Source organism: Electrona antarctica (genome assembly GCF_951216825.1).
Source record: "Electrona antarctica genome assembly, chromosome: 7".
In the NCBI taxonomy this organism is placed as follows: Eukaryota; Metazoa; Chordata; class Actinopteri; order Myctophiformes; family Myctophidae; genus Electrona; species Electrona antarctica.
In genome coordinates, this window is record NC_136812.1 from 25,753,042 (window position 1) to 25,777,640 (window position 24,599).

Here is a 24,599-nt window from a genome sequence, read left to right on the forward strand (position 1 = left end):
TCAGAACTGAATGAAAAAAAAAAAAAAGAGTGAAAGAAGTTTTGTGTCAGGGCTGCGTAACCAGAGTACATGAATACTTTGAGTAAAGAACGAAATCTGACCTGACATACAGTACACAGAAAAATACTTAAATTTTTAAAATCTAACAGTTCACCGGTTAAAACCAGATGATCGACATGGTTAGCTCATCCCAACACCTGTTCCTTAAACCTAATTTTTGCCGCAACCACGTCACTCAACGAAAACTGATTTGCAACTGAAACGTTCTTTTAGTTGAACGACTGATTTGAGCAACTAAGTATAAATTAGCCGTACTAATGTCCGACTGACTGTCATCAGGACCATCAATCAAGGACCACCAATAAAAACCATTCAGGGAACACCCCAGAACATAATTGTAGGCCTAAAGATGATTTTATGGGCATGTTGTGAATAATAAAGTACAGTACATGCCAAAAATACAAAGACAATTAAATAATTTTCATTTTTTTAAATGGTTGGCAAAGAACAAAAGAAAAATCAATTATATTGTATTGCATGTAAATATTGTATAAAAATCCTTAAAAATACAGTTTACATAAGTACTGAAGTCACCACAGCCAAAAGTGCAGAGGTCCATAAATAAAACGTTGACTGTGGGCAAGACGAGTGGGGCATCTATCCAGGTTGGAGCTACCGCTCGACGTCATACCCCATGTGACCCCACTCCACCACACAAAGGACAGAGTGAGTGCCTGGTCAAAGGTCACAGTTCATGAACTAGGACTTGGAAGGTTAAAAGTTCACACATCCATGCACAGAGGAGAGGCCAGGAACATTCGCTCTCTCTCTTCCTCCCTTCTATCGCTGACATACTCGCAAAAACACACACACAAACCTCATTGTACAATCACACGGTTGCAAAGTTCATTCTCAGTGATCACTGCCAGGGAGTTATGTTGACATAGGCACACCTAGATTATTTGAGAGGGAGGTGGGGGAGGGCCGGTCGAGTGGATGCTGCAGGGCACGTAAGGCGGTGGGGTTCAGTTTGTTTTGCGCTTCGTTATTGAAAAAAATAAAAAACATGAACACACTCCAGGTCCTTGATGCTGTGTGCTTTTGCTCACAGAAGACTTTACGCCTGGTTTATACTTAGTTGCTTGCCAGTGTCGATCATCAAACACCCGCAGATCTACAAGCTCAACACGAGTCACGTTGTGATGCATTGAGCTAGTCGGGTGTGCGACACGGTGCGCAACAAGTATAAATCAGGCGCTACAGTAAGGGCTGGGGTGTGTACTTCGCACAGCCAGGCTGGCTGGCGAAAAAACAGTTAAGTATTAAAGCTTTCATAGAATCAGAATAAATACACTTGTCGGTATGTATGAAGACAACAGAGGAGGGGAGAGAGGCAGGGTGGAAGTCGCTCATCGAAGGCTGATCATTGGAGCTTGAACCACAGTGGGTTGGTGTGTGTTGCGTGTGAGAGCTATAGGGGCCACATAAACTACAGCTTTACATACAAATATTTGAAGTGGGAATAAAACAGTGCTTGGTTAATTGTATTTGCCATACATAGTTCCATTGTTGATGTCGACATTTCTGGTAGCTTGATATGTTAAGTTCATTCAATGTCAAACTTTAAAGCTGCATTGTGATATTTTGGATAGTAAGAAATATACGGGTTCATTGAGACATAACAAAAATATGTGCACATGCCATCAGTCTGTTCACTTTGCCCGTTCTTTTTTTTTTTTTTAAGCTAATTGTCTAAATCCAGCCCAATCCACGGTGCATCTGGCTTGGCCGTGTGCTCCAACGAACACAACAGTCCATGTCGGTGGGTAGGGAGAGAGATCTGTCGCTGCATCAACAACTCCTACAGGTTGGCCGGGTTGCCTGTTCAGCAGGGAGCAGAACTGAAAAGGATAGAATGTTCCTTCTCATGCGTTACATCCATAGTTATAATATAGCTAGAGAGCGGATGAGGAGCGACAGCCCCACCACCGCTTTCAATGGAAGTTGCTCAGTGGCGTTTTGAAGGACCCGGAAGACGGACGAAGTCTTCCGGGTATTACCCCTCGAGTGTTGATATGATTGGTTGGCTCCCTCGCAGTACCTCTACGTCACGTCTTACGGTCCTACGTCAAATTCATTCATGAATTTAACCTGGGACCAGCGGGTGCGGTATCTTTTTTGACCACTACCGTCAGTGGCTTCAACGTTGCCCAGCCATTCTGTGGGCTTGGTTACATCCTCTGGGTGAAACTCCTCACTAGTGGCAACGGCAACGACACGTGTATCGGATATTTGGAGGCGACGTGGTCGTCTACACCAGGGGTTCTCAAACTATGGGTCTTGACCCAAAGTGGGGTTGCAGGAAGGTGCCATTGTGGTCGTGCAGATGCGCATTGGCGACCGAAAAAATTACTTTGGAGTCAAACCATTCAATTTACGGTCGCAATGTTGTATTTTATTTCAGTTAGTTGATTTCATTAATGTACAATTTGTGGTTTTTTACATTGTATTTCAGACTTTTTTATTTTATACATGAATGTTGAGTACTGGTGTTGTTGTTTTGTCCTGTATCTGTTTTGTAATTGTTATGTATCTGTTTGTCCTGTCTCAAACTTCAATAAAAATACTTGAATAATAATAATTTACGGTCGCAATGTAACATTACCGAGCAGGGAGGTGGCTAAATATGCTTCAGTTTACAAATGTGTACCGAAACACTTCTGCTGCTTTTGTTGATATTGTAGCGTTCTCCAGCTTAGCAGACTCGGCTGCAGCAAGAGTCTTTTGGGCAACACTACAATGTTGATACAAATCAGAATCAATTACGTAATTTCATTTTCTAATAACTATTCATATATAAAACACCAGCAATGTATTCTTTTTTTGCCTTTATATTAAAATATTATTTTTATTTATTATTTTTAAAATTGCACTATAAATAAAGTGTGGGGTCGTCCAAAAGTTCCCCCATAAAATGAGCTTGTGGTAAAAAGGTTTGAGAACCCCTGGTCTACACCCTCCGCAAGACAAATCAGTGGGGGTCAGCAGTCAGCATGGGGAAATTGGAATAACTAGCAAATGGGGCGGGGGGAGAAATCCAGCTCAACTAAAAGCTCCTCTTTTGACTTACGGCTTTGTTTCAGTTGCTTGTTGTGAAATGGAGTGGCTTATCATACTTCCCCTTGTTTATCAGTAGGGGCCATGTATCTTACAATGCAGCTTTAAATGGTTTTGACTGGTTTCACAAGCCTGACAAGTGAGCCCGGACATGGTAGCCCAGTCCCTTCTCCGCCAACAACCGAGAGCAAAACGGACAAATACAAGACACACACACAAAATGTAACTAGAGCTAGTCAACATGAGCATCAACAAGGCAGTCATCCAATGCTTTTGACGGTGTCTCTTACAACACCACGAACACAGTATCTGGAGCTTCTTGTTCGTGTATTTGTTAACAGAAAAAAAAAAGGTAGAGAAAAAAAAAGGGGGAAAAAGACAGCAGCCGACAAAGTCACTGGGGAGGGAGGAGAAACTCATGTCAGGAGCCATAAGACAGAACAAGATGTTCAGGCATCCCCTTTAACACTTGTTCCAAAGGAGGAGGGGGAGGTGGAGGTGGGGGATCCCCTCTGTAGCCGGTACTAGGCTTACTGACAACAGAGCTAGTCACCCCCTCCCCTCCCCTCTCACACTGCGAGTTGCAGAAAGGCACTAAATAGAGGGTTTGTTGCTAGCCCTAGAGAAATTAAAAGCATATACATTCATATCTCTGGAAATTACACCAAAATGCATTTGTAGAAAAATAAAATGTAGGAAGAAGGAAAAACGAAAACACTGTGGCCCCTAAAATTTCCTTAAACTTCTGAGATGTCTGGGAGATGTACTGAGATGTAAAGTATGGCTACTTTTTCACGGCTTTTTATGATATTTTTTTCCTTCCTAAAATGCCCCCCTCCCACCCCCACTTCAAGGCAATACAGGAGTGATCCTTCACCGCAATGTGCCCCCCCCCCCCCCCCACCCCCCAACCAGCAGTTGAGCCCTTTCATGCACGCCGGTGTGAGAATAAGGGAGAGGGGGAGGAGGAACGGGAGAGAGTGAGGGTGCAGGGAAGGTTTCAATAGGAGCAGAGGGCGAGGTCGAGGCTCAGCTTTCAGTGTGAGGAAAGGGGGGGGGGGGGGGGGGGGGGGGGAGGACAGGGGGGCGGGGGGGGGGGGGACGGAACTTGTGGTCACACAGAGAGAAATCTCATTCCCCCAAAAACCCCACTGACAGACATCAGTGGCTTCACGTGTACAGTAGAATGTACAGTACACGGTACACACAAAGGAACAGGGAGCATGATTTTATATTTGTGTTTATATGTGGGTGGATGGTGAGTGTGTGTACTAGCAGTGAAGTAAATAAGTTTTCAATGTAATGGGTCCCGGGACCCAGGGGTGGTCTAATAGATGGGTCCCAGGGACATTTTATGAGTCCTACTTCAACGACGTTGGAGTACAGTATTGCATCTCAGGACCCCCGGAGGGTGACATGATTGCATCCTCTCAATTTAGTGAGTCTAAGGATGCAGGCTATTTGCATCACTGATTAGTGTGTGTGTGTGGGGGGGGGGGGGGTTACAGACTGCCATTTGTGCTCGGGCTTCAGGAAGAGTGGAAAAAGTCACTAACCACAAAGACATCTCGTTTTGAGCCCCAGGCTCAAGAAACAAAACACAAAAAAAGAGACGACTCTGGGATATGCTGGCAGAGAAATGAGCTCCAGCAGAGAACAGAGAGGGAGGGTGGCGGCGGGGGGTTTGGAGTGTTCTGCCGAGTAAGGTCTAAGAGTGTGGGAAGGGGGCGGGGCGGAAGAGGAAAGGAAGTGTTGGGTTTGCGAACATCAGGGCACTAAGAGTGCGGGAGGGTGAAGGAGAATTGGAGGGGGTAGGGGGGTATTCCACAGTTCTGCACGTGGGCATGACACTCTGAGAGACATGTAGTGAAAATCCTGAAGCGCCGACAGTCACAGTCTAGCTAGCGGTAATGTCCTCCCATCCAGGTTTTAAAAGAGACAGCAGCACGCCTCCTCTCTCTCTCTCTCACACACACACACTCTCCTCCCCACTCTGCTGTGGGTACCCACAGACCTCCACCACCTCTCTCTCCAGTGCCAGTCGATGGTGTGTATGTTACTTAATGTGTGCTTGTGTCTGTGTGTGAGTGTGTGTATATATAGTAGTTGTTCTATGGTTCTTTCGGGTCTGTGATACAGCCGTGACAGGTGTGGCCCCGCCCCCTCTTTGAGGAGGCACGACCACGGTCTCCCTCCACTGCCGCGCCGACCCCCGCCTCTTCCTGTCACGTGGCGGTAGCCTCCAGGTAGCTCTGTAATTTGCGGACGGTGGACTCGTCCAGTGAGAAGAGGTCGAAGTCGAAGGTGGTGTTGGTCACGTTGAAGTGGCCCGTCTCCTCTATAAGGTTGACGATCTGTGACGAGACAGCAGAGGAAAGCTAAATAACACTCCTGTAGTAGTGCTGTGAAGCAGTGTCCTTCACTGCAAGAACATTTTATTTATACAAAAAAAAAAAAGAACGAAAAAAAGAAAACTGGCAGGACCATAATAGTGTGACTGTGTACTCTGTATATATACAGTATATTCGCTCAACGTGGTTGTGTAAATCCAATCAATTTTGCAGGATATTTACGGCAATTTGAAAGACTAATAATTCATGATGATTCGGAAAATGGTGTGGCATCTTAAACAGAAAACAATGTCTTCATTGAAAAAAATCAAGACAGATATACCTGCTGTAGGACATTTCGCTCTCTCAAAGCCATCAGTCTACGATGAAGGTCTACCAGCTCTTCTGTGTAGGCCTGCAGAGAGGCAGGAGAAGTGGAACACAGGCAGACAGAGAGGAGAAGATCAGTTCTGTATTAAGGCTCTGTTGCTGCTGGGGGATGGGGGATCTGTATGGTTTAAGCTGAGCATTCATCACAAAAGAGACGTTCGGAGAAAGCTCATCAGCTCCATATCCAGATGTAGTGGATACATTTGTAAATTGTGTGAGCCAATAGTCAGCCTCGAGGGACTAGTGTTACGAAGTAATCTTCCTTAAATTGATGTAATTTTTGTTAATAGGCCGTAGGTAAAACATAATCAGACATCTGGTTAATTTCTCTGACCATTCCTTCATCTTGAATTAATTTATGTGCTGAAAACCAGGTTGTCATAACATTATCAAACTGTCATTGAACAGTAACATTGCATGAGTGTGAGAGTGAGTGTAGTGCAAATATATAAAAAAGAAGTTTGATTTACCCTTCCTACCTTGTCGTATCCCTTCTTCAACACCTTCTCTGAACGGAACGAGGGATCTGGACTCTTTCTGCCGGACACCTGCACATAGATGGAGAGATCAGAGAAAGAGAGACGGGAGAAAGATAGAGGACACACTGTGAGACTAATGCTTAATTTATACTTTGTCGCCTCGCTCTCTATTTTTGGTGATTTGCCTTGCCAAAAATAGGAGCGACACAGTCATGCGGCAAACTACAAAGTAAGCTTGAGGAGGTGGACATCTAAAAGTGTCACTTTTCACAGATTTGGATCAGTCTCAGACAGCCATTGTCCATCGCCATGTCACTGTCAACGGTCAATAGAGAGCTGGACAAAGGACAAAGATAGTGGGACACAGCTAACAATTAAGATGGCCGACATGGAAGCGGAAGGCCGGTACACTACAGTCCTCAGAGAGTCTAGGGTTCCTTGTCTGCCTGGCTGTTTGAATGGCTTTGGCTGCTTAGTTTTGACATCAAATACTTTCTCATCCTGATAAAAGCACTGTTATTTGGATAAAAGATTTGTATGTTTTTTTCCTAGGTGAGCTATTGACATAGATTACTGGTATTCTTCCATACATTTAAGAGTTGCACTTTGCAAATAACATCGGAGCACAGAGGCTTTGTTTTTTCATTGATTCACAATGACACGCAGGTCATCTTGGCACCAGGATGCTTTCTGGGAAATCCCAACACAAGTCAGTATGAAACAATGAAGCTCAAGTGGCAAGTTGTCCCGCCTCACCTTGTTATTGGAGGAGCTGTGCTTCGTTGGAGGCGGGGCAGGGTCTCGACTGGGGCGGTGCGATCCGTCACTGCTGTCACTCTCGCTGTCCAGGCTGAGCCTGAAATGAGACAGGGCAGGGAGACACGTCAATCACAGCACATACTATCAAAAAGCTTTGCATTGGTTTTGGAGTAATGCCCGATTTATACTTATTTGCATGTGAATGTTGCTAAATCTAAAATAGCAATTTGCCATAAGATGTGATGCGCAACTAAGTATAATCAGGATATGGGTGATTATGTGTATCATAGACTGAGGCTGTGCTAGTTGTCAATCTGGGCTTTTGGGTCCTTTTTTGTGCTTTCATTTGCTAATGAATGCTCAATTATGTGGCAAACATATTTATATAAAATACGTTTAAAAAGGTCTATGCCGGTGTCAAGACATCATTGTCTATTCAGTTGGCCATATATCATACCAATTTGCTGGGAAAAAAAGTAATTAAAACATTACCAAATCTGTTGAAGTCATGGGATTTAGAATTATATTAGTGAATCTAAACTTTAAAATGCATTCAAGTAAGTAGGCTGGAGTAGCTTATTGTTGGTATCACTTGAGCAACAGACTATCTACTGTGACTGTGTTGACGACAAATTCCTTTCTCATGCTAAATGAAAATAAAACAGATTGTTCTATTCTGCTCCCCAGACAAAACTAATGATATATGTACTTCCCTTGGATCATTATCTTCTTTCAGTGAACCACAACCTTGGTGTTGTGTTGTTTGACTCCGCCCTCAAGTTTGACAAGCAGATCAACTCTGTTGTAAAGGGAAGCTTTTTCCAACTAGGGCAGTTAGCCAAAATCGTTCTTTAGGGCTTTTTTACACAAGAAGCAACTGACGCACCTAGGAATTAATTTTCAATGAGTTGAAATGTATTGAACTTTTTATTTTTACACAACAAATTGAAACATGGCCTCTAAACTGCTCTCCATGTCATGTGTTCTGTTCTGTGTTATTCTACATTTATTATAGTTATTCACATACTATACAGCAATTCTCAATTCAATGTGCTTTATAAATAAAACGGACCTGACTTGACTTTACAATGCACAGACTAGACCCATGGGAGATGGATTGCTGAGGTGAAACGCCACATAAACGCCCAGCACTTAAAGCACAGTTACCCAAGCTGTAGTGTCTAAGATCGAACACAGAACCACGCCATTCAAAGGCGAGCATGCTACTGACCCGGACACTTGACAAAAATTAACCATGAACTGAATCCAACGGCTTCTTTGAAAATCTATCAAACCATGGAATGCTTTGGAATATGGTTGGCAGTATTGTCAACTATATCGTTACCAGACCACCAGTATGGCTCTTTAATGTGGAAGTGGGAAATTACAGAAAAGAGTGTGTGTATGTGTGACTGACCGAGAGTCACGGTTGGGAGGGTTGGTTTTAACGGGGGTCCCCTCTTCCGAGCTGCTGTCATCGTCATCGGACTCCTCTGACTGGATCTCCTCCACCATGGATCGAAGGGGGCCTAGGAGGAGTGCAGAGGGGTCATTCAAATGAAGCACATCTCAGACCTAAACTCTTTGGATGCCAAGGGCGAGATTTCTCGCCTTTTTCTTCTATGGTTCAGTCAAATTGTGTTCAGTGGAGTGCCCAACCAAGCTGGAGGCACCGTGGAGAAATCGAATTCTAGTCTCCAGCGTGGTAGGCAGGTACTTTACTCCGCTCCACCCGGACACCCCTCATGAGTCATGATGTTAAATCTAAGTAAAAATGGCTTGTGGGCTTATTTCTACAAACAGTAAACAGCGCAGACCGCTATGCTACCTTGGCCTTGTTTCTGTCCTGGTTCAAAGTCTGAGTCTGAACTGGAGTCAGAGCTGGAGCTGGAGTTGGAGGGACTGGAGGGGGCAGACTGCTGTGGACAGACAGGGGAGAGAGAGAAAGAGAGCGAAATGGATAAAGTAGTCAGTACATTTTCCAATCTCGCAAATCCTTAAAATAGGCATGAAATGTAAACAGAGACATTGATCACATTGTATATTAAAAGTCAACAAATAACACCTAACCGCAATAGTTTTTGGTGCAGTCTTTGATGATCCTGCACACAACCTAAATAATTACTTAAGAGGCCCTAGGAGGGGTCCACGCGCACCCCTCTTATTTTTTTTGTAGTCTGGATTTTTGGCATCCATAGTGACCTAAAGATTTTTTTATGATGATCCACAGAAATAAAAACAGTGTTTTATTACCACTATGAGACATGCAGGATTGCCATCAGGAACACCAGCAAAACTGTCTTTCAGAGACTGTAACACTCAACTTTTGAGGGTGCCCAAAAGATACCAGATACCATTTTTATTCTAGACAACGTCACCTCACTGTGAATAGAAATGGGTTACATGGGTACCTACAAGCCTCCCCTGTACAGCCAATTTCTACTAATGTCATGCAGTTTGCAGTTTGCAAATGCGTAATTTCCGACTATTGTAAAAACTGTTCTGTATCTATAGCTGTATGAGACCACTGTAATATATTGGCACAACCAGCAGCAACTGGTCAGCTGACCTCAGGGCAGGGGGGGTCATTTGGGTCAAAATGTCCCCCACTATTGGGAGATGACTGGTCTAACTATTTATTCATCTATTTTTCCCGACCCAGCACTGGTAACACCGTTGCCATTTTGTTGTGCAGCGCAATAGTCGTTGTAAACTTGTATTGGCTACGCGGCGCTTGCCTCTCTGCAACGACCATTCTGCATGCTCTCTCAAGGTGCCAGACAAGCTAATCCACAACAATCATCGTTCCGTTTGTATGCTGGCTGTAGGCTAGTAGGTGTGAAAACAGCAGGGGCTCGGGCTGCTGTGGCATGCTGACCATTACTGCAGCGCAATATACGGTATGGGGGAACCTAGTTTCTGGGTGTTTCTCCGTCAGTTAAAGTTAAAAAGAGACATGCATGCACGCACTAAAACGATTCAAACCTCCGTGGACTCAACCGTGTGACTGCCTGATCATGGATTACATTTACGCAATCGAGTTCGAGGTGAAAACATGCGATTTAATTTGTCATTCCATTGTGCGGGTGCCTCTTTCTTTTTTCTTTTATGTCGGCTCCACTGAACCAATTTCAGGGGTCCATTATGGTTTGGGTCCCTGTGCATGGGGTGTGGTTACAAACAAGTTCTAGGGACCACTGTACTGCATCTTTAGACCTAGACCACTGACTGTACTGTATCTATATGGCTCAGGGCCTCGGTCTGACGACCAAAAACCTAATATCTCCCCTGGCCATGGGGGAATTCCCCTTTAAGCTAGTGGTTGAGATGTTGGCTTTCCACATTGGGGAGACAGGTTAGATTCCCGGGCGTTGTATATAGACCGCTATACTGTATCTATAGCTTTATGAGACCACTATACTGCATATTTATGCTGTACTATGGTATAGTGTGTAGTGTAGTCCAGGCTCAGCCACTGACATCATGACAATTAATAGCGACAATAGTACTGTGCTATCAACAGACCAACTGACTTGTACATGTATCGTAGAACGCTTGTGCTAGTCTACAATTCTCCCGAGATCAGCAGAGGGGGTGGCACAATGACCAGGACAATATAATATTGCAACAGAGTTCAAAAAGTATAATGACTTCCAATCATACCCAATTTATGAAATTCAATTAATGTTTAACACATTTTGTGCCCAAAACGTCTGTGGACATCCTGGGTATTACCGCACGTGCATTTTTATTTTTATTTATTAAAAAAAAAAATCAGAAAAATCAAAACACTTTTTTCTTTTTTTACACGTGGTGCCAAAGTTTGTGTTTGCCATTGAGAATGCATTTGGCGTTTAAATTAAATAACTCAGAAACTATAAAACATTTCAAAGTAAAAAGTTCCAGCATGTGTCTCCACAGTCAGCTGAATTATAAAAAATGTGAATGGATTTTCTAGGTGAAAGTGATTTTGGGCAGTTTTGCGTGGGCTCTCAATGTGTTAAGAAAACCCTGCAAAAGGGTCAACTACACCATTTCGACAATAGGCGGAAATCACATATTTGTACTGCGTGCAAACAAACTGCATGGTTATTGCCCAAGACCGCATGAGGATAGGTAGGGGAGAAGATGTAACCCATTTACATATATTGAGGCGAGAGGTCAAGGGATCATTTGGAAAATGGTACTGTCCGTTTTCCCTTGACAAATTTGTGTTTATCTTCATTAGGTATTTAGCGCCCATCCCAACAAGGGCTCCTCTCGTCGGCGTTCCTGACAGCAATCACGCAGGTCTCATAGGGGTAATAAATCATTGAAATTAAACCACATTTTGGACGATTTGTTTTCTTGGTATCATCAAAATCTTTAATTTAGAGGTCCTATGGATGCCCAAAATCCAGACTAGGAAAAATAATTAAGGGTGGCCGGGGGTGCACATGGACCCCTCCTAGGTCCACTAAAACCAAGCAGGCCCACCAACCTCTGACTTGGAGGAAGCTTCGTCCTCAGAGTTTGACTCGTCAGACTCCGGAGGTTTTTTGGGTTCCTTCGGGTCCTGCGTGTCCGTCTTGCCTTTGGGCCAGCGGCCCTTCTCTTTGGGCGGCTTTTTCTCGCCGTATGGCTGACCAGCGGCGGACGAAGAGGAGACGCGGGGAGAGGTTCCAGTGAAGGCCCCAACAGCAGCCCCCTTTGGCCCTTCAGAGCTGCCCTTCTTCTGCTTTTTGGCACTGGGCTTGGGGGACTCCACCGTGGAAGGCCGCTTCCCGGGGGCTTTGGAATCCACAGGCCCTCCCCCTCCTCCCCCTCCTCCCCCAACACCCCCTCCTGCCCCCCCTCCTTTGGGCGACATGCTCTCTATCTTGGTCTCCTTCAGGGTGAGTTTGGGTTCCTTAAAAGCGGCCTTGGGCAGCACCTTGCCCTCTTCTTTTACTTTGATCTCTGCTGGCTTCTTGGAAGAGGACGATGAGGAGGAAGGATCTCGTCCGCTCTTGCCATCGCGGTCGCTGTCTCCTTTCGACGTGGCCTTGCTCTCAGAGTCTTTGCGTGGCCGTTCACGGTGCTCCTTGGTCAGCTTGTGAGGTTTGGGGCCTTTGCTGCTGCCACCACTGCTCTCTTTACTGGGCTCCTACACAGACAGTCAGGCACAGGAACACCAACGTTATCATCATATCCACTCTTCTCTGAAAGCACTTAGTACAGGGGCAACAATGCATGCATTGCATACTTAAACAGAACACAGAAGCTGGATGACTTGAGTGACTCAAATCGTAATCATCCATTAGAGATACAAGCTGAAGTTAAGGTAGGTAGCTCAACATCCAGGTACAATGAATTGGACAGCATGGAGAATTGAAAGACTTTGAACACCACTCCGTGCTTGGAGCAGTGGGCTCTGCTTCCATTGCGCATCTGTGAGCAAAACTAACCTTTGACACATGGGAGGTCTTGGTCTTCTTGGGATCTGAGAAGGCGGAGAGGGGGATGGTGGGGAGCATGGGGTAGTCTGGACTGGGTCTAGATATGGCTTCAGCCCCCTCTGGAACCACCATTACCTGTGTTATGAGGAGAAAAAGAAAACATTGGTCACAACTCATCACACAAGAACAGATAGAAAATTGGATGTACAGTTTGCATACAGTCATTGCTTTGTTTATATGCAGTTGCAAACTACATACACTTAACAGTTGCTTCTGATACCCTTACCCCTCCAGCCTTAACCAGCTTCTTTCTGAACTCTTTGGTGGGGTTGTTAAAGGTGAGCTTCTCACAGCGTAGGTGGTTTACAGGTGGGTTCCCTTCCAAATTCAGAAACAGGTCATAGTTAAAGGTCACCTTCTTTGGCTCCTCCTGCAAGAACAGGAAAAGGAAACGTTATTTAATAAAAAACAGAACTCTGTCCACAATCCATATAACCCTTGTAAAACATGTGTACAAACACATCTACAGAGATATGCCTTGAGGCAATATCTGTTGTCTTTTTCTTGCATTGCCATCCTAGGTTGAAAAAAAAGCAGCTCTCTAGTATGTATTTCACAGTAGAAGATAAAAGGCAAGCCTGACCCTATGCAACATCCGGACAGATGTTATCAGCACCACCATATCGGCTAGCTAACAGTAAGATAACAAGCCATCACCTCGGAAGTCAATAAGACACAGAGGCATACCTGGAGTCAGTCTGAACACTGATAAGAAATACAGCTAGCATTCCGTCACTGTCTGGGTGGAAACCTTGTATGTCCAATGACTTTTCAAAAAATGGAAAGTGTTCCAATGGATCCAATGTAGTTATTATTTAATAACAAGCTCTTGTTAACAGTAACACTTCATTGGTTCAACATTTGTAAAACCCACATACACACTAAACCACTTGCACGTTCATGCAAAAGAAAATTCAAACATTGTTGTAAGCTTGCAGATCGGATATTTTTTGCTACTTGTGTGACAGTAGTGTGGCAAAGTACCGGTAGGCATTAATTACAAAGAAAAACAAAAAGTTTAAATATGGAGATAAAAGGTTTCTGCTCAACAACGATTCCTGAGGGTTCCGTTTTTTAAAAAGACAAACGGTAGTGGATTAGCGAACAAAAAGAATGGTGGTTAGGGATTCATGACTATAATAAGCCTTAGGGATGTAAGCTGGGGGACAATTAAAGAATCAGTGGCTGATGAGGACATTTATCAAAGACTTCATAATAAATATTGTCACTGGGTCACCAGGACTCCTGGTAGATTTGGGGATTCTGAAAAATGTGCCCTACTTCACCCTGTCCCCCAAAAACTCTTGTTAGCAGTATTAAATGATGCAGGTGAAAATACATCCTTATTTTATTTTACTTTATTTATGGCTTTTAGATACCAGCAGTGCTCTTAGACAGAAAGAAAGAATTTCTGAATGTTACAAATCGGTCATAGAGGTAACCCAAAACAAAAAAACACTGCATTTTCAGTGAATCTTTACCATTTCAAACTCTTCCAGGATAAACAATGAGGAGTGTGCCTACTGCCTAGAGCGTTCCTTGTACATGTATGATACTCTTTACACCAGGTTTCTTTAAAATAGTAAAGTTTCAGCAAAATTGCAGTGCTTTTGAAGTAATGAGGACACAGACGGGATACAACAGTGTTTCCCAAACACTGGGTCGGGACCCATTTGTGGTGTGGTGCGCTGTGATGTTGTACAACGGCTACTTTAACTAGTTTGCTCCGTTCAAGAAATCTAATTTCTCTTTTCGTTCTCGAGCTAAAACATTTGGGAAGTGAACCACAGGGATACCAGACAGTTGTTGTAATTTATAAACATAATTCTATATAGCTTTGCCGTTATTAATCTTGGCCCTCTATTTTCTTTATCATTCTCTTTTCTCTCTTTCTTTAAGTATTCTCCTCATTTTTGGATTCTTCATTCACTGAAAATATTATGCCACACCAAAAAACTCTTTAGGGTGAATATTTCCTTTGATTACATCAAGGGAAGGACAGTTAATGGCTGAGAGAAATTATAGTAATCTAGAGACGACTTCCTAAATCTGGGGGTTTATCTCCAGAATCTTATCTAGAATAGATACCTGTTGTGTCACAACAATGCGATGATTTAGTTTAAATGCAGAATAACCTTGAGACAGTGGAAACATCTAACAGCACTCAGCAGCATTAGGTGCAGCCTGGCTACTACCCTTAAAAATTTCACAAGTTAATCAGTCAAAGTAGACAAAGCACTACTGAACATTTTAACGCACACAACAGAGTGAAGAAAAAGTACGGTACAAAGTCTGGATCCCCTGCACAACTGTTAGCAGGCCATGTAGGTACTATTCAACATATTATTAGATCACATACTCTAGCACTTCACATTGGAGAATTTAAACAGGGTCAGTGTCAGAGCGTTCAGGAAACCCCTTGGAAGGTTAAAAGGGAAGTTTGTCGCTAGGCCTACCTGTCTGATAGTAGGATCTAGCCAGACTGACCAATAGGCTACACAGTGCGACAATGGGACAAAGGCAACTGTATCATTTACAAGCAGGTCAAATGCCACATATACTGTAGGCAAGGAGACACACATTCTAACACATACTCACACATGTGTGAGCATTCAGAGTAGTTACCGACTTGGCTCATTTAATGAGCCAAGTCAGTAACAGAGGAACCTGGCTGAAACAGACCGTCTATGAACTTGACATGCAGAAACAAAAGGCACACCAAGTCAATTACTTTAGGGATTTTTTTGTTGTCCGTCTGAATGAATAATTACCCTATTGTTGCATAGTTGCCATGAAGATGACAAGCAAACTGTAGCTCAAAATAACTCACAGGCAATTTCCTCTCTGTCACACAACAGCTCATAGGCGACCTCGAGTGAATGCTAGAATCATTCTATCACATGACCTGTCGCAGTTCAATTCCCAGTCAAAAACCTCAAACTGACAAATTAAACCTGGAAGAGAAAACCTTTTGCCAACTGTCCACGGCTTGCGAGTGCGGCACGTAAACGGCTTGTCGCAAGGTGACTGCGAACGATGGTACGCTATTTGATCTGATTTCAAGGGAAAGTGTGAGGAGAGGAGGGAACTTGATCTTAGGAGGAAAGAACCATGTGACAGAGGCTTATATCCTGAGGGACAGGCTGGCCCTCGTACCAGAGAGCAGCTTCCAGATCTGCCCTGGTGTCCTGGTTGTACCCCACTCTGCTATATGGCATCTTTTTTCCTCGTTTTTGACAGCGATAGTGGCGAGAAAGGAAAGGAGGAAGTATGGGAATTACATTCAGTAAACGGTCCAGTCGGCTGGGAACTGAACCGGCGATTCGCTGATCAGGGCACTGCGCCCATGTGGAATGTGTCCTAACCACTTTGCATCGGATCACCCTAGCAATGATTTCTTACAAAAGAGAACAGTGTGACAATATGAGCCGGACGTGAACCCACACATTCATCTACTAGGATGTTGGGGGGGCGGTCTCTCTCACCTTGTTTTTGAAATAGACCTCAATGGGCATGAGGAAGCCCGCGTAGCCCGACTCCTCCACTTTGTATGGTGGCTCCTTGCATACTGTAGAGACAAATACACACGGTAAGAATAATAATAGTACAGTATCCTAATCCTCATATCTGAGTCTAGTAGGAATCAGATTTTATTCTGCAACATGAAAAACTAAATGATGATAAAAATATATCTATATACTTAACTATAACACAAAATGCTTGTATGCAGCTTGGGGCAGGGTCTGGGTGTCTGTGACCTTCAGGGGGAGGGCTTGCCCTGATAGTATGACGTTCAGTTAGTCCATGTTCAGTTATTCTACCTTTGTTCTCCTTTTATCAAAGCTGTGTGAACGATCTCCAGGATATACAGGGGTTGCCACTAAGGGTTGCCCACCTGCCTCTGGCAGGTAAATAAAAGATTTGGGCAGGTGGAGTTTGCTTTCAGGTTGCCCGACCAGGCAAGTAATCGTTTGAGAGTGGACGCAACCATCTATAGACACAACACCAGAGTGGAATGTAAAATAAGAGCACTGTTTACCTATAATGTGCTGTTTTCGCTGTCGCTACATTAAAAAAAAAAAAACATATATTTATATTTATACAGGAGGTATTTGTCATAAAAAAAATCACACCCGTGTGAACTGAGTGGTGTAAGGTTTTATATAGCATGATCAGCTGTGGTCTGACGTAATGTCTGACGTAAGGTAAGGTATTATATAGCCTGATCAACTCTGATCTGACGTAATGAAATCACACCTGGATGTGATTTCACAACTGGCTGTTTTTGCGCAGAGAAAATGACCACGGTTGCTACGGTCATCCAGTTCACCCGGGTGTGATTTAATTACGTCAGAAATTATTTTGAACATAGCAACCATGCTCATTTTTTTCTGCACACAAAAGCCAGTTGTAGGAGTGGTTTACACCACTCAAAAATTGGTATCACAGCCCCCGAAAGTAAACAATAAAAAAAATCACACCCGTGTGAACTGAGTGGTGTAAGGTCTTATATAGCCTGATCAGCTGTGGTCTGACGTAATGTCTGACGTAATGAAATCACACCCGGGTGAACTGGGTGACCGTAGCAACCATGCTCATTTTTTTACGAACAGACAGACAGACAGACGGACACGTAAACTAACAAAGCCAGTCGTAGGAGTGGTTTACACCACTCAAAAATAGTGTTAAATTGAACGGAAATTCCAATTTGACCCATACTTTTATAATGGACAATTTACTTTTCGGGCAAGTGGGCATGACCTTTGGGCAAGTAGAACATGACCTGTACTAAATACCTCTCTTGGGCTTGGGGAAGCTCTCGTGCAGCCTGAAGACGACCTTCTCCACAAAGTGCTGGATGTCGCCGGTCTCGGGGCCTCGAACAAACACCATCCAGTCATGGGTGAAGCCCTCTGAGGTCACCTTCTTCCTCAGCAGGGCTCTGTGACCCAGCTCCAGCTTCACCTGCACTGTGCACTGTCAGGAATAGGGGGAAAACAAGAGTGGTCAAATTAGTGGAATATGTTGGAAATGGGGGGGGGGGGATGCATCAGGAAAGTAAAATGGAAAGACAGATGGGAAAACTAAGAGACTAGAGAGACTCCAAATTAAAGCTGGGGATTTTAAGCAGCTAAGACTATCTCCCATAACTACTGATATATCTTCCAAATGATTTGTGCTAGTGTGTGTGTGTGTGTGTGTGTGTGTGTGTGTGTGTGTGTGTGTGTGTGTGTGTGTGTGTGTGTGTGTGTGTCACTGTGTGGGGGGCTGCGTGTTACTCCTTGTGCATGCTGCGTATGCATGGTGATAAAAACGTAAATCGTCAAAACAATGAAGAAGTTATCTCCACAGCAGTTTTCCTACTGAACATTAAGACTGGGGTTTGGATCAGTTACGCAAATAAGCTCTGTACCAAACAAAGGCTTATGATATTAACACGTTTTCTTCACAATAACTTCCATAAATCAACACACTTAACAATATTTTAAGCACAGGGGGAAATAAATCCAAGCGTATTAGCTAATAGTTTAAAAAAATCACCACTCACTGAGAGATGTGATGTGTGTATAATTGATGTTGCAAGGCAAAACATGACACTTTCTTTGGCCACAAAGCTTATTTTCCACATAGTTCGAAAACCTTATGGGAGATCTGTTGATTTTGGTTTTAGGGACTACAAACTGTAGCACTTTATAGCCACCAACTTAATACTAAACTGGGACAACGCTTAATAATAAGATTGGCTTCATGGACAATGTCCTTGATAGCCATCAACGTTGGTTGAGACATCACTACACTATACAACAAATACTAAATTATTCTAATCATTATTTCCCTATAAGCATATATGCCATCTAGGTTGACAATCCATTTTTGATAATCATGTTAGATAGTTTTTTGTTTTGTTCCAGACCTTTTCTTTATACTATGCAATAATATCATCTGTAAATAACATGTATTGCATTCAAATCTTCTCTTTTTTTAATGTTTTGTTGTACACAGGTTGAGGTCTCGTAGAAGCCCTTTGGGCTCCAGGTCTCCTCCTAGCACTTTCATTTTCTACGTATCTTCCCTTTTGTACAATTTTTAAACTGTACTAAATTAATTAATCAAATCAAATCATGATTGTTTAAATAACAGTAAACTGCACTCTGTAGTGATAGGACGTTGCTTCGTGAACGTGAACGTAAACAAAATCGTTCATATCCTGAAACCATTACGTTCAGGTTTTCGCTCATGCCCCTGAACGAAACAGGACAGAGCGTGCCGTTCTTCCCGTGACAGACGGCAGTGCAGTAGAGAATGAAAAAAGAAGACATGCAAGCGTATTGCATGCTGCAATTTGATTTGAAACTATTTCGGGGCACAGGTCTCCACCAGGCCAGGTCAGGTTGTGGCCTCCTGGTGGCGCTATAATAGGCCAATGTGAAAAGGGTGCCATTTCTTCTTACGCCTTGGATAGCAATTGGATGATTTGAGGCATTTTATTCCAAAAATGGGTTTTGCAAAAATCCACCTGTTGGTGGTGCTATAACAGGCCAATGTGAAAAGGGTGAGATATATTCTTGAGTCTAGTAAGAAAGTCTGTGACAGATTTCACGTAAATTGCACGCTGCGTTCATGATTTGAGGCGTTTTGTTCAAAACGGGCCAATCCTGCAAACTTTGAATGCCAATGTTAGCCAATTAGGATGGAATATAAAAATATATATTTTTAATATATATTTTTTCAGCCCACGATTTTGTAACCCATTTTTCCACCCCTGTGTCAATTATCTAATGTGATGGAGGACATGCCCACAGCGTGCAGAGCAGGGATCGACCCCAGGACCTTCTAGCTGTGAGGCGACAGCACTACCGACTGTGCCACCGTGCCCCGACAGATCTGTCTTGAACACATACTATAGAGATACCGGGTTACGATTTGCGGGAGTAATATCCAAAAATAGGCGGCCTCCTAGTGGCGCTATAACAGGCCGTTCTGGAAATTTGGGGCAGAGGTTCATCGTTTGCATCCAGGGAGTGTGTGTTGTTGTGGGAAATATGAAGACTATAGTATATTGTTCCATGATAGTTTGTCTGATCGTGTCTGTGAGCAACGACACCGCCTGAAAGCCTGTCTTAATCCAATCAACCCTTTGATCAAGCTGTATGTAAAAGACCATGTCACACCTATTGTTTGTTATGAGACCCTGCTGGGCCTGAATAGGTATCACTAGGTAGTCCCTGTCTCAGGGGGGGGGGGGGGGGGGCATCTGTATTGTATTGTACCTTGTCATGTTTATCTGTGGACCTGCTTCTGGGGTATAAAGGAGGACCTACGGAGAAGCTGAGGGGGACGAGGGGGATGGAGTCGTCCAGAGAGAGAGGTACTGAGAGAGAAAGTTGGAGTGATGCAGGCTAAGCCGGCTAGACTAGTAGATGTTGTTTGCTTGTTGCTGTTCTTCTGAATAAACTTCTAAGATATACATTCACCCGGATGGACATATATTATTTCCATAACAGTGTGCAAAATTTGGCATCGACCAGGTTTAACGGTGACGAAGATTAGCTGGTAACAGACGGACACGCGCACACACTCGGACGTGCAAAACATACTCTCTCCCCATGCTTTCGGCCTGGTGGAGACAATAAAAGGTACTGTTGTTCCTGACCTGGACTAAAGACAGATTGTGTTATAGTATCTAAATAAATAAGCATGGTCCTAGACAATTAAAGAACAGGTAGGTCAATTAGGTCAATTAACACGTTTTAGTTTGAATAGAAGATGCAAATAGTATTCTACCCCTATTCACTATTGAATTTCAAGACATGCTAAGAAATCACAGTCATGTGAGTGTATGACTTAGGAGACTGCTTTGTATAAAACATTGAATCTGTGGAAATAATTCTTGACTAATAAAAAAATAACTTGTTATTTATTGTAATTATTTTATATTACTTCAACACATTATTATATTATATAAGTGTTTCTGTGCAGTCAGTGGGACCGGCGGCTGCACCCAGTTGCATCACTTGCATGCATAAAAGTAGCACATGCGCTCCGCTGGGACCGGAAGCTCGACTAAGTTCTAATGAACAAATCATTGCAATGAACAATTGTTCACTGAAATTAACGTTTTTCCCCCCACCACTAGTGCTCTGCAGGGCACGTTTTATGAAAACCATCACATTTTGGTCGCAAGGAAGGATATGTGTCAAACTATGATTTTTAATCATTAACATGATTCAAAAGTAATGGATAGAATAATTGCTAAGAAAATCGATAGTTGTCTCCACCAGGCCGAAGGCATGGGGAGAGAGTATGTTTTACACTCCGTCCGTGTGTGTGTGTGTGTGCCCGTCCGTCCTTCCTTCTGTCCGTTACCAGCTAATCTCCGGCACCGTTGGCCCGATCCATGCCAAACTTTGCACACACACTCCCTGGATGCCAACGATGAACCTCTGCCCCACATTTTCCAGAACGGCCTGTTATAGCGCCACCAGGAGGCCGACTTTTGTAAAACACATTTTTTTACATTACTCCTCCATATTTTGTCCAAAAATCCCACAAATCGTTACACAGTATCTCTATAGTCATGTGATCAAGACAGATCTGTCCGATATTGCATATTCAATCCTGATTGGCTAACAGTGGCTTTCAAAATTTGCAGCATTGGCCCGATTTGAACAAAAAGCCTCAAATCATGAACGCAGCGTGCAATTTATGTGAAATCTTTCACAGACGTTCCTACTAGGCTGAGGAATATATACCACCTTTTCACATTGGCCTGTTATAGCGCAACCAACAGGTGGATTTTTGCAAATCACATTTTTGGAACAAAATGCCTCAAATCATCCAATTGCCATCCAAGGCGTAAGAAGAAATGGCACCCTTTCACATTGGCCTATTATAGTGCCACCAGGAGGCCACAACCTGACCTGCCCTGGTGGAGACCTGTGCCCCGAGGGGCACTTTTTCTAGTTTGTTCCTAGTTTGGATGTGCAAATTGTGAGACTTTTGAATCTACCCGACTCAACCCTACTTTATAACATCAGTAGCTAGTCAAGCCTGGTTATGAATAAACAAAGCTTAGATTCCTGATTTAGCCCTAAACAAACTAAATCACTTGCTTTTTTCAGTGGCTAATATATTCAAAAGAGGTGATGCTCTTAGGAAGTTTGTTGGGAGACATTGCAGATTTCAAAGTGTTTGTTCAAACAGGGGGCTACTTCTCAAGTGTCAAGAACAATGACAGCAGTGGGACAACCAAATGACATACTGCTGCTTTGGTGGTGGCGATCAGGACAGCTAGTGAAGAAGCCTAGGAGATGGAGTGAGAAGGGGGGTGAGAAGGGACAGAAAAGGCACTTTATGTCCAGGCAAGGGCTGAAGAATGTGGGGATTTGGCCCCTTCAGTGAGCTGCTCGTGAGATGGGACTGAGTGGGGGGATTAGAAGGGGAAAGGATTGAGATGAGCTGGTGTGGCGCTCTCAAGCTTGCTCATTCTCACTCTCACACCTCCCCTGCCTGGCGTTCCGCCCGGCTATTCTGTGGCAGTAATGCCCTTTAACTCCAGACTCCACCACACCCTCAGTCAGCAGCCACAGAGCCCCTCCCACCACCCGACTCCGCAGGACCCCTCTGAAAGTGCCAGCACCAAATAAGGGATGTGATGATAAGGACAACAAAAGCGCAAAACACAGACGATCAAAACCCTGAAATCCTCGGGGGGAGAAAAAAATACTTATATAATATAACGGAGGTAAAAACAAAAGAGCATGAACCATCCGTTATACAGTAATTCTTGAGGAATCTCAGAAATGAGACCTCAGAAGTGCAGCGACATGAGGCGTAACAAATAGGAGCAGAAACAAATTCACAATGTAGGTGTAATGCGGATTGCATAAGAAAATGTAAATAGCATGCATGTCAAATTTGTCTCGTTGGAAAAGACACCATGTTCTGATGAAACACCTGGCATTGGGAAAATAACAGATTATCAGTCATTGTTTACGACATGATAAAACGGACAACATTATGTTGTCCAGCTACTCTCTATCAAAGCCACTGCAGGGGAGATAGAAACAGTCAGCAGCAGTGAGTGCACGAACACACACACACTTCCCACTGAAGAGAAATGCTCGTTTTGGCAGACACGCCGGCTCGCATGAAAACAATGAACCCCCACGTGTCATGTAAATAAAAGCTCTCATGACCAAGTTAATCTTTGCCAGTCAAAAAATCTACTCAATGTTTCCTTTGAAGAGGACACAGACGAAAGTAGACAAAGTGTAACCAGTCTCTTCAAACGACCACCACAGTGTATAAACACAACAGCTAAATGATCATCACAGAGTCATAACACACACAATCGTACCAAGTTTGAACATATCAATAGAGCAGTCACCTGTACTGGAAGCTGGTCAACCCCCCGACTAATACTATCACAAACAGGTGGGTCACACCCAGCCAAGCCCACCTATTTACATTTATAACACCTCTGGTAAGGAATGTGGATGTATGCATATGTGAGGGACTCTTTTGGTGGGGGTGTGAAAATTTACATGACCACTCAATAAGTCCTCACATGCACACACACACACACACACACAATGGTGAAACATTCACAAATTACACAGATTTAATACAACTTTGCTTGACCAGAGTGGTTGATACTCTGAGTCGTTCCATATCAGACAACAAACAAACAAACTAAAATGACCAGTGATCACATTCAGATATATATATTCATTTTGCTCATGCAACAACAGATTATATTGTATAAGAGCTGATCTTGACCGATCTTCCATGTCGTGACGTCATTGTGGAATTCCACTAACCGCACAGAGCTGAGAGAGCAGGGACTTCAAAGGAAGAAAAACCAGACAGGGAGTCAGGGACCAGCTCCCTCCAAAGCTCCCATGCTAGAGGGACCAGCTCTTGGGTCACTTTACATGGCTTCATGTGGCCTACCTACCTGCAATACAGACTTCAAACAGTGTCTAGTACCTGGACACAGTATAATGATACAATCCTGTCTTATTTTGTAAAACTGAGCGTACAAAGGAAGCCAAATGAGCCCATGGATCACGGGTCCATTTGCACACTCAGTTAAATAGACACAGGATTGAGGACCATGTCTCTCATCTTCATCACAGCAAAGATGCAAGCCTCACGTTGTGCCAAATACTATGGGAGCGTTTCCACCATGCTGGATGCCCCCCATACACAACCTTCATTGTGTTCTGATCTAAAATCAGAAGATTTCACACAACTTCTATGGAAGCTCGTGAATTAACAGCACCAGTCCCAGGTTTTACCCGTAAACGTGCACGCCGCTCGTAGTACAACCAGCAGCCCTCCCCTCCACAACCTAGGAAAGGGCAAATCTTTTCCACCGGCGCCTTCCATGTAGCTGCTTCTGCTTTAGCCTAGCCAGCCAAGGGCCGATACACTCCTGGTACTAGGTAGACAGGCTGGCTGTGGCTAGCTTAGCTTAGCAAGACAAAAGCCCCCCTTAAATCAGGCATGGGGCTGATTTGTGATGTGCATGTGCTGCACATGATGTGCACGGTTTTCAACATCAACAACATGCCAGAATTCAGCCACAGCTGAGGAAGCCTTTGTGCTGCCTCGGGTTGTAGAGCTATGCAACGCTGCTGAATGAGGCTAGCAGTACAGTGTAGCCTAGCGGTAAATACCGATGTATGTACAGCTAGCGGAGCCAACCAACCAACTAGGACTTCAATACAGCAGGAGCGTTTTTTTCTCTCTATGCTAGCAGGACAGAGCATTCATTCCTGTCTGCCCCAGCCGCAGCCTTCTTGTGTTTTCCGTAAAAGTTTGCAACTAGAGACAGCGACGCGAAGCCCACTTTACCTGGTTCTCCATGATCCTCCCGGCTTCAGAGTGGTTGTGATATTTATTTACAGCGGCGTTTCGAGAGACCGTCTTCCCTGTCCCAGCTCCTCATTGTGTGTCAATTTCAGCCTCAAACCGGAAGCCAGACGGCACCCCTCCCCTTCCAGACGGCTGCTGGCATGCAACCAAAACAGAAAGCCTCC

General features: G+C 43.9%; 1 protein-coding gene across 2 annotated transcripts; it reads right to left on the reverse strand.

The window, feature by feature from the left end:
• Positions 1-475: 475 nt before the first annotated feature.
• On the reverse strand, positions 476-24,599 carry mllt1a (MLLT1 super elongation complex subunit a). Of its 2 annotated transcripts, none has more exons than XM_079506896.1 (12): positions 24,415-24,599; positions 17,349-17,529; positions 16,038-16,120; positions 12,779-12,922; positions 12,502-12,627; positions 11,556-12,200; positions 8,904-8,994; positions 8,493-8,604; positions 7,073-7,172; positions 6,317-6,385; positions 5,791-5,862; positions 476-5,471 (listed from the first exon to the last, which is right to left on the reverse strand). In XM_079506896.1, exons 1-12 carry the CDS (start codon positions 24,424-24,426, stop codon positions 5,343-5,345), a joined length of 1,764 nt encoding a protein of 587 aa, XP_079363022.1. In that variant the 5' UTR covers positions 24,427-24,599; the 3' UTR covers positions 476-5,342. The 2 variants fall into 2 exon arrangements, with proteins under 2 accessions (XP_079363022.1, XP_079363021.1); XM_079506895.1 differs by having other exon boundaries at positions 6,308-6,385.